Source organism: Phyllobates terribilis, unplaced genomic scaffold, assembly GCF_046119375.1.
Source record: "Phyllobates terribilis strain yellow unplaced genomic scaffold, ASM4611937v1 Scaffold_1__5_contigs__length_1240528914, whole genome shotgun sequence".
Lineage (NCBI taxonomy): Eukaryota > Metazoa > Chordata > Amphibia > Anura > Dendrobatidae > Phyllobates > Phyllobates terribilis.
The window spans coordinates 544,000,944-544,014,437 of NW_027362761.1; the positions used below are offsets into that span (position 1 = coordinate 544,000,944).

Consider the following 13,494-nt stretch of genomic DNA (forward strand, 5'->3'; position numbering starts at 1 on the left):
ATCCTTATACTCACCTGTCCGAATATGAAATAAGTGTCCCCGCTGTAATCCACCTTACTCAAGCCAAGGAGCCAGAGAGAATGACTGACTGCGGCAAGCGGTGTACTGTCACTCACTGAGCTCAGCACAGAACAGGGGCCCACTTGCTGCAGGAGTCATTCTCCCCGGCTCCTCGGAGTGAGCAGTTACATGGATTACAGCGGGGGATATCTTCAGACAGGTGAGTATAAGGAGTTTTTATGTTATTCTTATTTTACACCAGGACACAGTGAGAGCAGAATACTACTCTCAACATTGTCCCTTGCTCGTGCTAATCGTAGCGCAAGCAGGGGACAATGATGAGTGTTCAGCATCTGGCGCTTGGGAACAGCGCTAACTGTACACTGATTCTCAGGCGCTAGTACGTGTGATCCTAAAGTAGCACTTGGGTGGCACACGGTTGCCACATGTTTGCCACACGTGTGCCACACAGGTGCACACGGACACGGAAATCTTCGGTACTGGTTTTTCTGGTACCGGAAATATCAGGACATGTGAAATCGCTCATAGGAATAGCTGGAAAGGAAATTTGTAAAACTGGATTGGCACCCAAATTATAATTGCCAAAAATATTAGTTGATTCCTCTAAGTCCCCCTTTACACATCCACATAGCTAGAAAAAACAGTACCGGTGTCATCAGTGTTTTGGATCAGGGTGCCATTAGTGTGTCATCAGTGTATCATCGGTGTGTCATCAGGGTATCATCAGTGTGCTATCAGTGTATTATCTGTGTGCTATCAGTGTATCATCGGCGTGTCATCAGTGTATCATCAGTGTGCTATCAGTGTATCATCAGTGTGCTATCAGTGTATCATCAGTGTGTCATCAGGGTATCATCAGTGTATCATCAGTGTTCTATCAGTGTATCATCAATGTATCCATTAGCGTGCCATCAGTGTGTCATCAGTATGTCATTGGTGTGCCATTAGTGTGCAATCAGTGTGTCATCAGTGTGCCATTAGTGTGTCATCAGTGCGCCGTCAGTGTTTTGGATCACTGTGTCATCAGTGTGCCATCAGTGTGTCATCAGTGTGCCGTCAGTGTTTTGGATCAGTGTGTCATCAGTGTGCCAACAGTGTGTCATCATTGTATCATTAGTGTGTCGTCAGTGTGTCATCAGTGTATCATCAGTGTGTCTACAGTGTGTCATCAGTGTATCATCAGTGTGTCATCAGTGGGTCATCAGTAATCATCAGTGCTTTCCATCACTGTGTCACCATTGTGTCATCATTGTATCATCAGTATGTCATCAGTGTGTCATCTGTGTGTCATCAGTAATCATCAGTGCTTTCCATCAGTGTGCCATCGGTGTTTTGGATCAGCTTTGTGTAGTCAGTGTGCAATCAGTGTTTTTCCAGTATGGATAAAGAAAGAATGAAATCACAAAGCTTGTCCTATACTTTGCAATGTAAAACATGTACAGTACACGGATGGCACATACTGACGCCATCCTTGTGCTGTACGTGTTTTTCACAGGCCCATAAGCTTGTATTCGCCCTTGTCATCTGCACTGCCAAAAAAAAAAATGGACTTGTCTCCAAATGGTTCACATGGTCCATGTGAAAACAACGACATGTGAAGATCACCATAAGTCATAATGGGTACACGTGGTGTCCGTGAATAAAACGGATGCCACACGAACCGAGAAACACAGACATGTGAAGGGGGCCTAAAATGCGCAGTTTCAATATTACAGTGAACCCATCCTTTATTTTACTGGTCGGTAAGCATGTCATGTTCAAGGGTACCACACTATACAAGATGGACAATATTTAGGTCTTGCTGGACCCTTGATCGCAGGCTGTCAGGAGTAATGTGGTGAACCCATCTTGGAGAGGCTGACAACCCACTGATACACCTAGAGACATACAAATGTGTCTTTTCTTGGCTTTACTCTTGCCTCAACTAATCTGGAAATGGTGATGTGTTGCAAAATTACCAGATTAGAACAAAAAAAGAAAGACTTTGTGATACTCTGTTGGATAATGTTTATTCTACATGTGTCTAATGCATGTAATGTGTTCTTAGATCAAGTCAAGGGTTTATTGCAAGCATTTCACAAGAATGGATTGAATTAATGAGAAATTGGAGTCCTCAGCCAACTTCATTAACACTAGAGATGAGCAAATTGATTCAAGGCCAGTCTAATCAAGGCCAGTCTAATTTGTAACAAATTTCTCAAGAAATTTGGAATTGCCAAAACCTAAACATTTTTGCAATTTGATTTGCCTGAATAGTGGCCTGTTGTCTGCCATTTTGCTTGGCTCTTTTTAGAGTCAGAAAAGGGATGACAAGTAAAAAAAAAAAAAGTTATACTCCTCTAGAGCTCACCTGTCCTGGAGCTGCAGCTTCCCTCGCGCTCCTCCTCTGGCTTGCTTCCTCCGTCCAGCTACAGTCTTCTGTTTCCATCTTATTCATTCTTCGGCACCTCTGGCACTGACTAGGTTTCAAGTGACGCCATGATATTGTCGTGGACATGCATCATGACATTGCGGGAGACCTAATCCTCACAGGAGACACCAAAGTGGGAAAATGACCGAAGACGGAAGAGAAGAATGAACCTGGAGAGAGGACGTGAGCCAACGATAGGGAAGGGGCGAGGTGCTTTGGGGTTTGGTGAGACCTTGGAGCATAATAAATGTCTTTTATTCGATATTGGATTTGCATTGAATAATTTTGACACAAATCATATTTCTTGCCTGAATTTGAGTGAATCTGGTGAATTGAATTTCAGCAGCTCTGCTCATCTCTAGTGAACACATTTGTGTTCCTTTAAGGTAAGAAAGAAAAAAATACATACTTTTTGAACCCAATAACCTGCACCAAGATGAGATTTTTAAAATCCTTTTTGGAGTAAGTTGAGAAGTCTAGAAGTTTTGCACATTCTTTAAAAATGAACAGTTGGGAAATCTTTAGAAAGTGTCCTAGCAGGTTTACATGAACACTGCTTGGGGATACGTGTCGGCATTATCTGACCAGTCTGCGTCTTATCGCTTTTTTTTTGTTTTTTGCAGAATTCATGTTTGAATGTTCGCTCAGATGCATAATGTGGTGACAAGGGGTGAGCGGCCACTTGGAGGTTAGATTACAATCTCAGGTCAGCTAATGACTGCAGGCAGGATACAGGCGGTGATAGTGTTCAGCATTCAGAGTTCAGTAATTAACATACAGTGGCAATTTCCTGATTTTTGACCACTAAGACAAAGTGTGTTCCCCCCTTTCTGAGCTACACATTTATCTATATGGCTTCCCATGGACAGGTGGCTGAACAATGGGGCCCCTGTCCAGCTCTGCCCTTATTCACATTGAGCTCCGCTGATACAAGGTAAAGTTTTAATACTAGGACTATTCCGATTGGGTCACCTTGTCGTGGTGGGATGGCTTTTATGCTTTTTTGATCAAAATAGCGATAACTAAGTACCTTATGTTATTTAGATGTATTATTACTATTAACTTATTTACTTACTATAGGGTATATGCTCATTTTATTTTTTTATTGTTTTTTTTTCATTAAGATAAGGAAGTCAACAGTTAGGGTCAAGAAACGTACGGTAGACCTTAAATGGTCATCAACAGTAAAACTTGATGGCACAGAGGTTGCAGACCCTTATTATAAATTAGGTCATTCTAGTGAGGGTACAAGGAGCCCCTTGTGCAATCAAAACCACCACTAGGGCTCTCATATTTCATGTTCCTGGCAGCATAGAATATTGTATTCCTTTATAAACCTAATCAAAGGAGTCATCACAAGAGCACTCTAAACACTTCTGAGTGTGCCTTCAATGTTACTATAACTTACCTGTAGACTTTTAGATAAAAATGAATAGTAAAGGGCTTACAATACCATTCATGACCACTACATATGGCATGGTGCTGTGCCACTTTCTGTATACAGTGTTACATTCCATTAGCTGGGGTGCACGTAGTCGCACTCCACCAATCTCAAAGATAGGTCATTAATATTAAAGTACAAGAAAACCACCTTTTTAAGAACATAATCCAAACTTCGAAAACTATAAATGGCACTCACCACCAAAGTGTATTCCCTTTATTTTTTCAAGAGAAATAAAAAGCCAAGGGGTTAAAATCTGCGAGGCGCAAGCAGACAACTTACATTTTACGTTCGTGCCCTTCATCTCGTTTAAGGTTAAGTCAGGTGAGACACAAGAGAGCACGTCCCTCAAATAACTGAAGAGCATATGCTTTGGTGGTGAGTGCCACTTCCAGTTTTCCTACAGTCCTTTGGAATATGATTTTTATATGCTTTGCAAGCTGAACACCAGAAGTTCAGCCTTGTGATGTCCCACTCCATTAGTCCACCCAAAATATTATAAAATGTCTGTCAGGTTGCGCCGGCTCTTTCTTCTTGTGTGAACCCTTCTAAACACATATGACAGTCATTCATTATAATATATGACCATGACCAATTAATTAGTAGGTAAAGCTGAGTCCTAAATACTGTATTCTATATGTAAGTAGGCTTTTATAACACATCACTCTGGTTAAAAAAGGTGGATGCCGAAGAGTGGACTAAGTCTTCAGTGTCACTACTATGAGAACAACTTTAAAAGGATTCTCTGGGAATTATATAAAAAAGTAAACAGATGAAATGCCTTTAATCAGCAAATTACACTCATTTTGTTTAGCGAAGAAATCAGTATAATGCATTATAATTACTGCTATCTTGTTTCATTAACAGAAATCTGTCATAGAATGGTAACAAAGCTGCACTTGGTGGCAGCGCAACGTGTCGGGTTGTCGGCAGCCCTTTGATCTCCTCTATCGGCATTTAATAATTTCTTAATTTATTATGTCTTATTGTTTGCTTTTTTGAATTCCTATTTATTTTTATTGTGTATATTTTCCGCACTGACTTCAAAGGGTTTGTCTGGGTTTGACACTAAAGTCTGCAGTCACTCTATGTGACTCTATCCTCATAGCATGCATCCTCATAGCAATTCTCCAGTGCTGGCGTCGGGAGCGAGCGGTCAGGTAACTACAAGTATGTGATATGCATACTCCTGGCCACATTCTGACTAGATGGGTGTGGCCTCGCTCAATTCAAGTGTATTGTGCGAGGCCGGACACGTCTAGTTGGAATGTGATCGAGAGTATACATATCACATACTTGTAGCCATATGACTGCCCACTCTTGTCATCAGGATTGCGAGGATTCACAAGTCTGCAGTCATATAAGGAAACTGCAGTCTTGTAGCTTAAGACTGAACAACCCCTTTAATGCAGCTCAGTTCTTTTTTCATTACGTGAGAATGTGTATTACAAAGTTCCACTACTGTGACCTGGACATAACCTACACCATGTGCTATCAAGTAATACTGGAGATACCAGGGGTGCTGAAGTAAGGAGAGGCTGCTCAGACTGCTGTCCACCATGTCTATCTAATCTAATACTGGAGATACCAGGGGTGCTTAGGTAAGAAGAGGCTGCTCACACTGCTGTCCACCCTGTCTATCTGATCTAATACTGTAGATAACAGGGGTGCTGAGGTAAGAAGAGACCGCTCACTCTGCTGTCCACCCTGTCTTTCTTATTTAATACTGTAGATAACAGAGGTGCTAAGGTAAGAAGAGGCTGCTCACACTGCTGTCCACCCTGTGTATCTAATCTAATACTGGAGATACCAGGGGTGCTGAGGTAAGAAGAGGCTACTCACACTGCTGTCCATCATGTCTACCTGATCTAATAAATGAAATACCAGGGGTACTGAGATAAAAAGTCACCACTCACACTGCTGTCCACCCTGTTTATCTGATCTAATATTATAGATACCAGGGGTGCTGAGGTAAGAAGAAGCTGTTCACACTGTTGCTTACCCTGTTTATCTGATATAATATTAGAGATACCAAGTGTGCTGTGGTAAGAAGTGGCTGCTAACACTGCTGTCCACCCTGTATATCTGATCTAATACTGGATATACCAGGAATGCTGAGGTAAGAAAAGACTGTTCATACTTCTGCCATCTCTGTCTTTATGAATGATGTGCAGCTTCTGTGACCTAGAAATAGTTTGACAGTGTGTGTGGTATAGGTTATCTCCAGCTCACAGCAACCACTCAACATTTAGAAAGACAGTGTCGACAACATTGTGAGCGGTCTCTTTTCACCTCAGTACCCCTGGTATCTCTAGTATTAGATCAGATAGACAGGATGGACAGCAGTGTGAGCAGCCTCTTCTTACCTTAGTACCCCTTGAATCTCCAGCATTAGATTAGATAGACAGGGTGGACAGCAGTGTGAGCAGCCTCTTCTTACCTCAGTACCCTTAGTATCTCCAGTATTAGATCAGATAGACAGGATGGACAGCAGTGTGAGCAGCCTCTTCTTATCTCAGCTCTCCTGTTATCTCCAGTATTAGATCAGATAAACAGGGTGGACAACAGTGTGAGTAGCCTCTTCTTACCTCAGCACCCCTTGTATCTGCAGTATTAGTTCTGAATATCCACTGTGTACAAATTTTCCTATGCATGAAGGAGGGGGTGGATCTTTTACTGCACATGCTTACCTGTCCTTTTAACATTGTAAAATAGGTTTCTTTCAGGGTAACAAGATAGTAAACATTGTAAATGTTTGCAGTGATTACCTTCCTTGATAAAATGAGCATGATTTGCTAATTTAAAGGTATCTCGGAGTTAATTTATAATGGCATTTCTTTTATTTATTTGTTTCGTTTTAGAGAACCCTTTTAGTACAGTTATTTACTAGATAGGAACCAATGCTTCTGAATTATTCCTTGTATTAACTTAGGTTTGTAAATATAAAACAGTTACACTTGAAGGACCGAAAAACTGGATAAATACTTGAAAAAAGGTTAGGAGTCAAGATTAACTCACATATTGCATGTATTAGTAAAGGAGGCTTCTTTAATGTGTCAATTTCCATTATTACAGATAACTTAAAGAGGTTTTCCACTACATTATCGTTTTAGTATAATTAGGATAGGCCATCAATGTCTGACTGGCCGGGGTCCGATACCCGACACTCCTGACGATCAGCTGTTATCGGTGTTAGTGGTGGCCGGCAGGAAGGACTTACTTGCTGAGCTGCTCCATCTACTTGTAGTGGCTGCTGCAGGGTACTGCACATCCGCCCCATTTTTCAAATCAGTAGGAGGCGGATGTGCAGTACTCTACAAGTGGATGGAGCATCACGGCAAGTGAGTACTTCTGGCCGGTGGCTGCTGCAGCCAACACAGGTAACAGCTGATCAGTGGCAGTGCCGGGTGTCGAACCCCTGCTGATCAGACATTGATACCCTATCCTAAGGATAGGCCACCAATGTAAATGTAGTGGCCAACCTCTTTAAAGGGGCTGTCCACTACTTTATATTACCCCCCCCAATCTATCCTCCCGGGGCCCTTAAGACTTTTTGTAAATACCTTCTGTTGCTGATAATGCCTGTGAACGGCGCTATCACTGGCCGCTCACAGGCATCACGTGACCCCTGGCTGCAGCCGGCTCTGACACCCGCTGATGTCACGACAAGTGCTGCCAGCAGCCGGGGGTCTTTTTCTTCCTGGTTCCACGGTGCATGCCAGGCTGTGGGCGGGGTTACCCCCCCGCGTCACACCCGGCATCCACCGCTCGCTCTGACTCTCCCAATTCATTGGGAAAGCGCTCGGTGGATGCTGGGTATGACGCGGGGGTAACCCCGCCCACAACTCAGCAGCCACCGCGGGGACCCCAGCGCTGGGTCACGCCTCACTTGTCGTGACGTCAGCGGGGGGTCACGTGATGCCTGTGAGTGGCCACCTATAGCGCCGCTCACAGGCATTATCAGCAACGTGAGGCATTTACAAGAGAGGTCTTAGGAGCCCCGGCGGGATACATTTGGGGGGTAATCTAAAGTAGTGCACAACTTCTTTAATATAAATACTACAGGTCATCATATAATAAAAGTTTCCATGCTACTTTACAAGATACAGTAACACAATTTGCAATTATCCAAATGACCATTATAAATTCTTCATCAAAAATGATCAACATGACCACCAATTCATCCATCAGCAGCTTCCTATGTACCCCACCATCTGCTAAGTTCAATCTTATATCCTCCTGCAACTTTAACAATATTTTTTTCATTTTTTTTTATATATACACTTTTCAAACAAAATATAAATGACTGTATCTGCCAAGAAAATTGTATTTATTTTGATTAACTCGATATAATGCCGGAATAGAATTTTAAGGATCCTGCAACCAGTGTATTCTGACTCCAAGAGGGGTCCTGAGTGGGTGACTACTTTCTATGGATATGATTTACGGACAAGGGATATCTTCACAAAACATTTTTTCCTCTAAGTTATCTGATCTACTAAAATCATAGACCAAGACTTGATGCCTTTAGTCATTTTGACCTTACTTACTAAACCCTTTCATTTTATAATGATATCATGACAGCTTTCTAAAAAAAAAAATAGAGTTAAGATATTCATACACATAATGTAAATGGCAACTAAATCCAAATGTCTGGGGAAAACAAAATGGATCGGGCATGTTGAATTTTAACATGTCACATCCTTTATCTCCATGGGAGAAAAGTTGACAGTTCTGAGTAAAGTTGGCGCAACTTTTTCACACTGCTCCTTCCATTGTGCCATGACAATGATCTGTGGCTGCTTCACTCGCATCCTCTGATCTTTTTTTGATTAGCTGACCTCATCTTTGCACTGTGACATCATGCCAGGCCAGCCAATCCAAAGGAGAACTATGGATGCCGGTTGGTAGCAGGCGGTGCTCCCACCGTCATGCAGCGCCTACAGACCACCGTCATAGCTGATGGAGTGACGCCCAAATCAATTCTCATCAACTCTACTCTTAGAAAACTCTTACAGATGGCTCTCACAAGAATCAATGTTATCTGAAGGTGGATGAGACCTCGTTAACGAGACCCCCTGCCTTATCCTCCATATCATATTTTGTTCTAAAATTTCCCAAAAGAGCATTAACACAAAACTTGTTGGACATGTAACGCTGCAAAAATTTCCACACCGGAAAGTTTGGATTCATTTTCAACTTTTTGGAAAAATTGGTCAACTATTTCACCTGGCAATTATTGATTCCCTAGGTAATCTCTGGCTACCTCCTGCCTTTACAAAAAAAAAAATCTAATAATAATTGAATGTGAAGAAGTAAAATATAAAAATATATATATATATATACAAAGTAAAGAAAAAAAGAAGGGATTTAATAAGTAAGAAAGCCACACTGCAGAGGGAATTTCTCTGGCAGTGATTAGGCTGCTAATTGATCAGCGCACTGCATGACAAAATCCACAAGGCAATCACAGTACTACTTAGCAATTATGCTTGGAGAAATGCCAACTACTACCTCCTCTGCTTTCACTGTCAGCTGGCTTCACCTGGATTGGTCGGTTCATCTGCAAGACATAAAAGGTAGAGGACATATTAGATGAGAAGGAGAAGAGTTCATCAAAGTGTTCAACACATTTCATCAAATTAAGAGTTACTGATGTAGTGGAGCTGACTTTCTCATTGAACTTTGCACTCATATGAAAATATGTACCCAATGTAATATTACCAGCCCCCAACTTACATACTCAGCTCTGCTAGATCAGGGCACAATGTATTGTGAGAATTAAATGACTAGGAAAAAAATGTATTAAAAAGAGAAAGTGGATTCATAGAAAAATCAAAAAGTAAATCGTCTATCTACTATCCAAATTTTTCAAAAGTCAAAAGTGCATGCACATATAAGAAACTTATCAAAGAAATAGGCTTCTACACTTTTATTCCCCAATCTTCTACCCCCCTTGACTTATTATTCATTCGGAAGAAGACAAAATCTGTCTTGTTCAAAACAAGATAATAAGATGGACTTAGACTTCACTATCATCAATGGAGAGGGGTAGGAACACAATGAGAGTGGTAGATTTCTATTAAGTGTTTTATCTCACCCCAGAGCTGGATTCACATCTACACTGTCACATCTATTGTCCTCCATGTTGCTGCTGCTTTTGAACATGTCAAGAGAAACAGGGAAGCAGGAATCCCTGCATTAGGGGACAGATCTATGTCCGGCCCATAGATCTTTACAGCTCATTTACATATGAAGAAAAATGTGGATTAAGACATTGGATCACAGATATCAAGGTATAATTTTATTGAGTTTCCTATGACCTACATGCCCCTATGGATGGCTTAGGTGAGTTGATCCTACTGACAGACTCCCTTTACATGGACACTGTTGTTTCAACAGACTTTTGGGGGTATGTCAAAAGTAAAAGAAAAGTCAAAGATGCTATAGGATTTTTACAGGATGAAAATGGAGAAATGGTAAGAGAGGATGTTGAGAAGGCCAAACTTTTTAATTCCTATTTTGCATCTGTTTTCTCTCAGAAAGAAAATGTAACATCAACTGATCTTCACTGTCCTTTTAAAGGAATAGAGGAATCCAAGTTATCTGTAAACAGAAAGATTGTGAGGGAATATTTAGCTAACATAAATGAGTTCAAGTCTCCAGGTCCAGATGAATTACACCCCAGAGTACTGAAGGAGATCGTAGAAGAAATTTTAGAACCACTCTCCATAATCTTTGAAAATTCTTGGAGAACAGGAGAAGTCCCAGAAGACTGGAGAAGAGCAAATGTTGTTCCTATCTTCAAAAAGGGGAAGAAGGTGGACCCAGGGAACTATAGGCCGGTGAGTCTGACTTCTATACCAGGAAAGATCTTTGAACAAATTATTAAACAACATGTATGTAAGTACATGGATAAGAATGAAGTGATTAACCAGAGTCAGCATGGGTTTGTAACTAACAAGTCATGTCAGACTAACTTAATTTCCTTCTATGACAGAATCACTGACTGGGTGGATCAGGGAAATGCTGTAGATATAGTATATCTTGACTTCAGCAAAGCATTTGACAAAGTATCTCACACCATCCTTATTGAAAAAATGACCAAGTATGCAATGGACCAGGCAACTGTTAGGTGGATTCATAACTGGCTTAGTGATCGGACTCAAAGGGTGGTTGTAAATGGCTTCACATCCAGCTGGATGAATGTCTCAAGTGGGGTACCACAGGGCTCCGTCCTGGGACCTGTATTGTTCAACATCTTTATCAATGATTTAGATGAAGGAATTGAGGGTAAACTGATTAAATTTGCTGATGACACAAAGCTAGGAGGGATAGCTAATACTAGAGAAGAGAGAGAGAGGATTCAAAAAGACCTAAATAAACTGGAGCAGTGGGCAGCAACCAACAGAATGGTTTTTAACAGGGAAAAATGCAAAGTACTACATCTGGGCAATAAAAATGAAAAAAGCATATACAGAATGGGAGGAAAAGAGCTAAGCAACAGTACATGTGAAAAAGACTTAGGTATACTAATAGATCATAGACTGAACATGAGTCAACAGTGTGATGCAGCAGCAAAAAAGGCAAATACAATTCTGGGATGTATTAACAGAAGCATACAGTCTAGATCACGTGAAGTCATTATCGGTCTTTACTCCTCTTTGGTCAGACCTCATCTGGAATACTGTGTACAGTTTTGGGCACCACATTTTAAAAAAGACATAGACAAACTGGAGCAAGTTCAGAGAAGAGCGACCAGAATGGTGACTGGTCTGCAAACCATGTCCTATGAGGAACGGTTGCAGGATTTGGGAATGTTTAGCTTGCAAAAAAGAAGACTGAGAGGAGACTTAATAGCTGTCTACAAATATGTCAAGGGCTGTCACATTGTAGAAGGATTATCTTTATTCTCATTTGCACAAGGAAAGACTAGAAGCAATGGGATGAAACTAAATGGGAGGAGACACAGATTAGATATTAGAAAAAACTTTTTGACAGTTAGGGTGATTAATGAGTGGAACAGGCTGCCACGAGAGGTGGTGAGTTCCCCTTCAATGGACGTCTTCAAACAGAGGCTGGACAGACATCTGTCTGAGATGATCTAGTGAATCCTGCTTTGAGCAGGGGGTTGGACCAGATGACCCAGGAGGTCCCTTCCAACTCTACCATTCTATGATTCTATGATTCTATGATTGTATAAATGTAATAGTACAAGCAAATATAAGAAACTTTGTAATATATTATCAGTGGAATCAGCTGCTTTCTCCACTTATCAGCCACCTTTTCTCATCCTGCGGTCTCTTGAACCGAGGGCTAAGATTACAACTGCTCAATTAAGTGTATGGAGAAGGAAGGAGGAACAGACAGAAACAGGGAGACACACACAGACAGTGCTGCTGCTGCTCCATAAAGTGCTTTATCTCATCCTAGTGCTGGATTCACAGATACACAGCTCAGTACTGTTGTATAATGTTCTCCATGTTGTTGCTGATTCTGGTAATGTGCTCCAAAGAGGCAGGAGAGCATGAATCCTTCATGCCTACTATACATGGAAGATATAATAGCAGCTAGTCTACACCTAGAAGCTCAAAGACAACTTTAAATTGCAGAACTGAGATGACAGCTTATTCTAAAAAGTCCTTGAAATGACAGCTATGCTTAAATTAATAATAATAAAACTTCATCTACCACCAGTCAATGTCTAAGTAATGTGACTACTTGATTCATTTTAGGGTTTGTGGTCACAAGCCTCCCTTCTTAGCAGGTGAACACACATGTTGTGCCGGCTCTGCTCAGACCTAAATTCGAGAAACTCTGAGATACCATCTCAATGCTGAGATATGCAGACCATGGAGCACTGACTGTTCAGCCTGGAGATGCGGTGTTTTTGTCTGGGAGCTCGGAGGTAAATCTCAGGTCTCTTAGGTAATAACTCTGCTTTTATGTATTTCTATAACTCGGCCCCAGAGCTCATTTGTAGGTTACCACTGGCATGAAAAGATCTTTAATTATGATCTTTAATTACAGTATATGGTAGCATCCTCTCCCCTAAGACCCTCGCCTTTAATGAAGTGGATCCTGACTCCTTGAAAAAAAAAATCCTTAGCACAGCTAATAATGAGCGCTGAAAACAAAATCTACTCCTAACGTATTACTTTACAGACAAGATGTATTCAATATTCTGCGGGTTTCTTCTTATGTGTCCTCTCATACTTTTGGATTTTAATCAGGCTGCAATCAATCTCACAACCACTAGGTGGCCACACATAGACACCTACAGCATAAACATAATCCTGTTTTACTTCATACCTAATCATCTTTTGCCACTTATTTTGGGTTATGTTGACCAAAGAGGAAAGGACATATCCAGGGGCATAACGATCGCTGTCTCAGAGAGTGTGACAGCGACCAGACTTGTGCGATGGACCGGCGATGACAGCAGTTATTTCAGCCGGGTGCGTCTGAGGACGGACATTCAGCTGAAATGTATTGTGGTGCAGAGACCTGCTGGGTCCCTGCATTGCAATACACACTGCCAGCCAATCAGAGGCCAGCAGCTGACGTCGGTGTGCAAGCCACTGGTGCTTGGCAGTGATGTCATGCACTGCTCGCGGATGGC

The 13,494-nt window shown here is 41.5% G+C and overlaps 1 protein-coding gene across 11 annotated transcripts in view; it reads right to left on the reverse strand.

Moving 5' to 3' along the window:
* CELF4 (CUGBP Elav-like family member 4) overlaps window positions 1-13,494 on the reverse strand; it is a 1,491,885-nt gene that overhangs the window by 520,708 nt on the left and 957,683 nt on the right. For all 11 annotated transcript variants that reach the window (XM_073680446.1, XM_073680445.1, XM_073680444.1 and 8 more), the window contains exon 3: window positions 9,387-9,435. In XM_073680446.1, coding sequence (XP_073536547.1) covers window positions 9,387-9,435 — 49 coding nt within the window. The remainder of the gene's footprint in view (window positions 1-9,386; window positions 9,436-13,494) is intronic.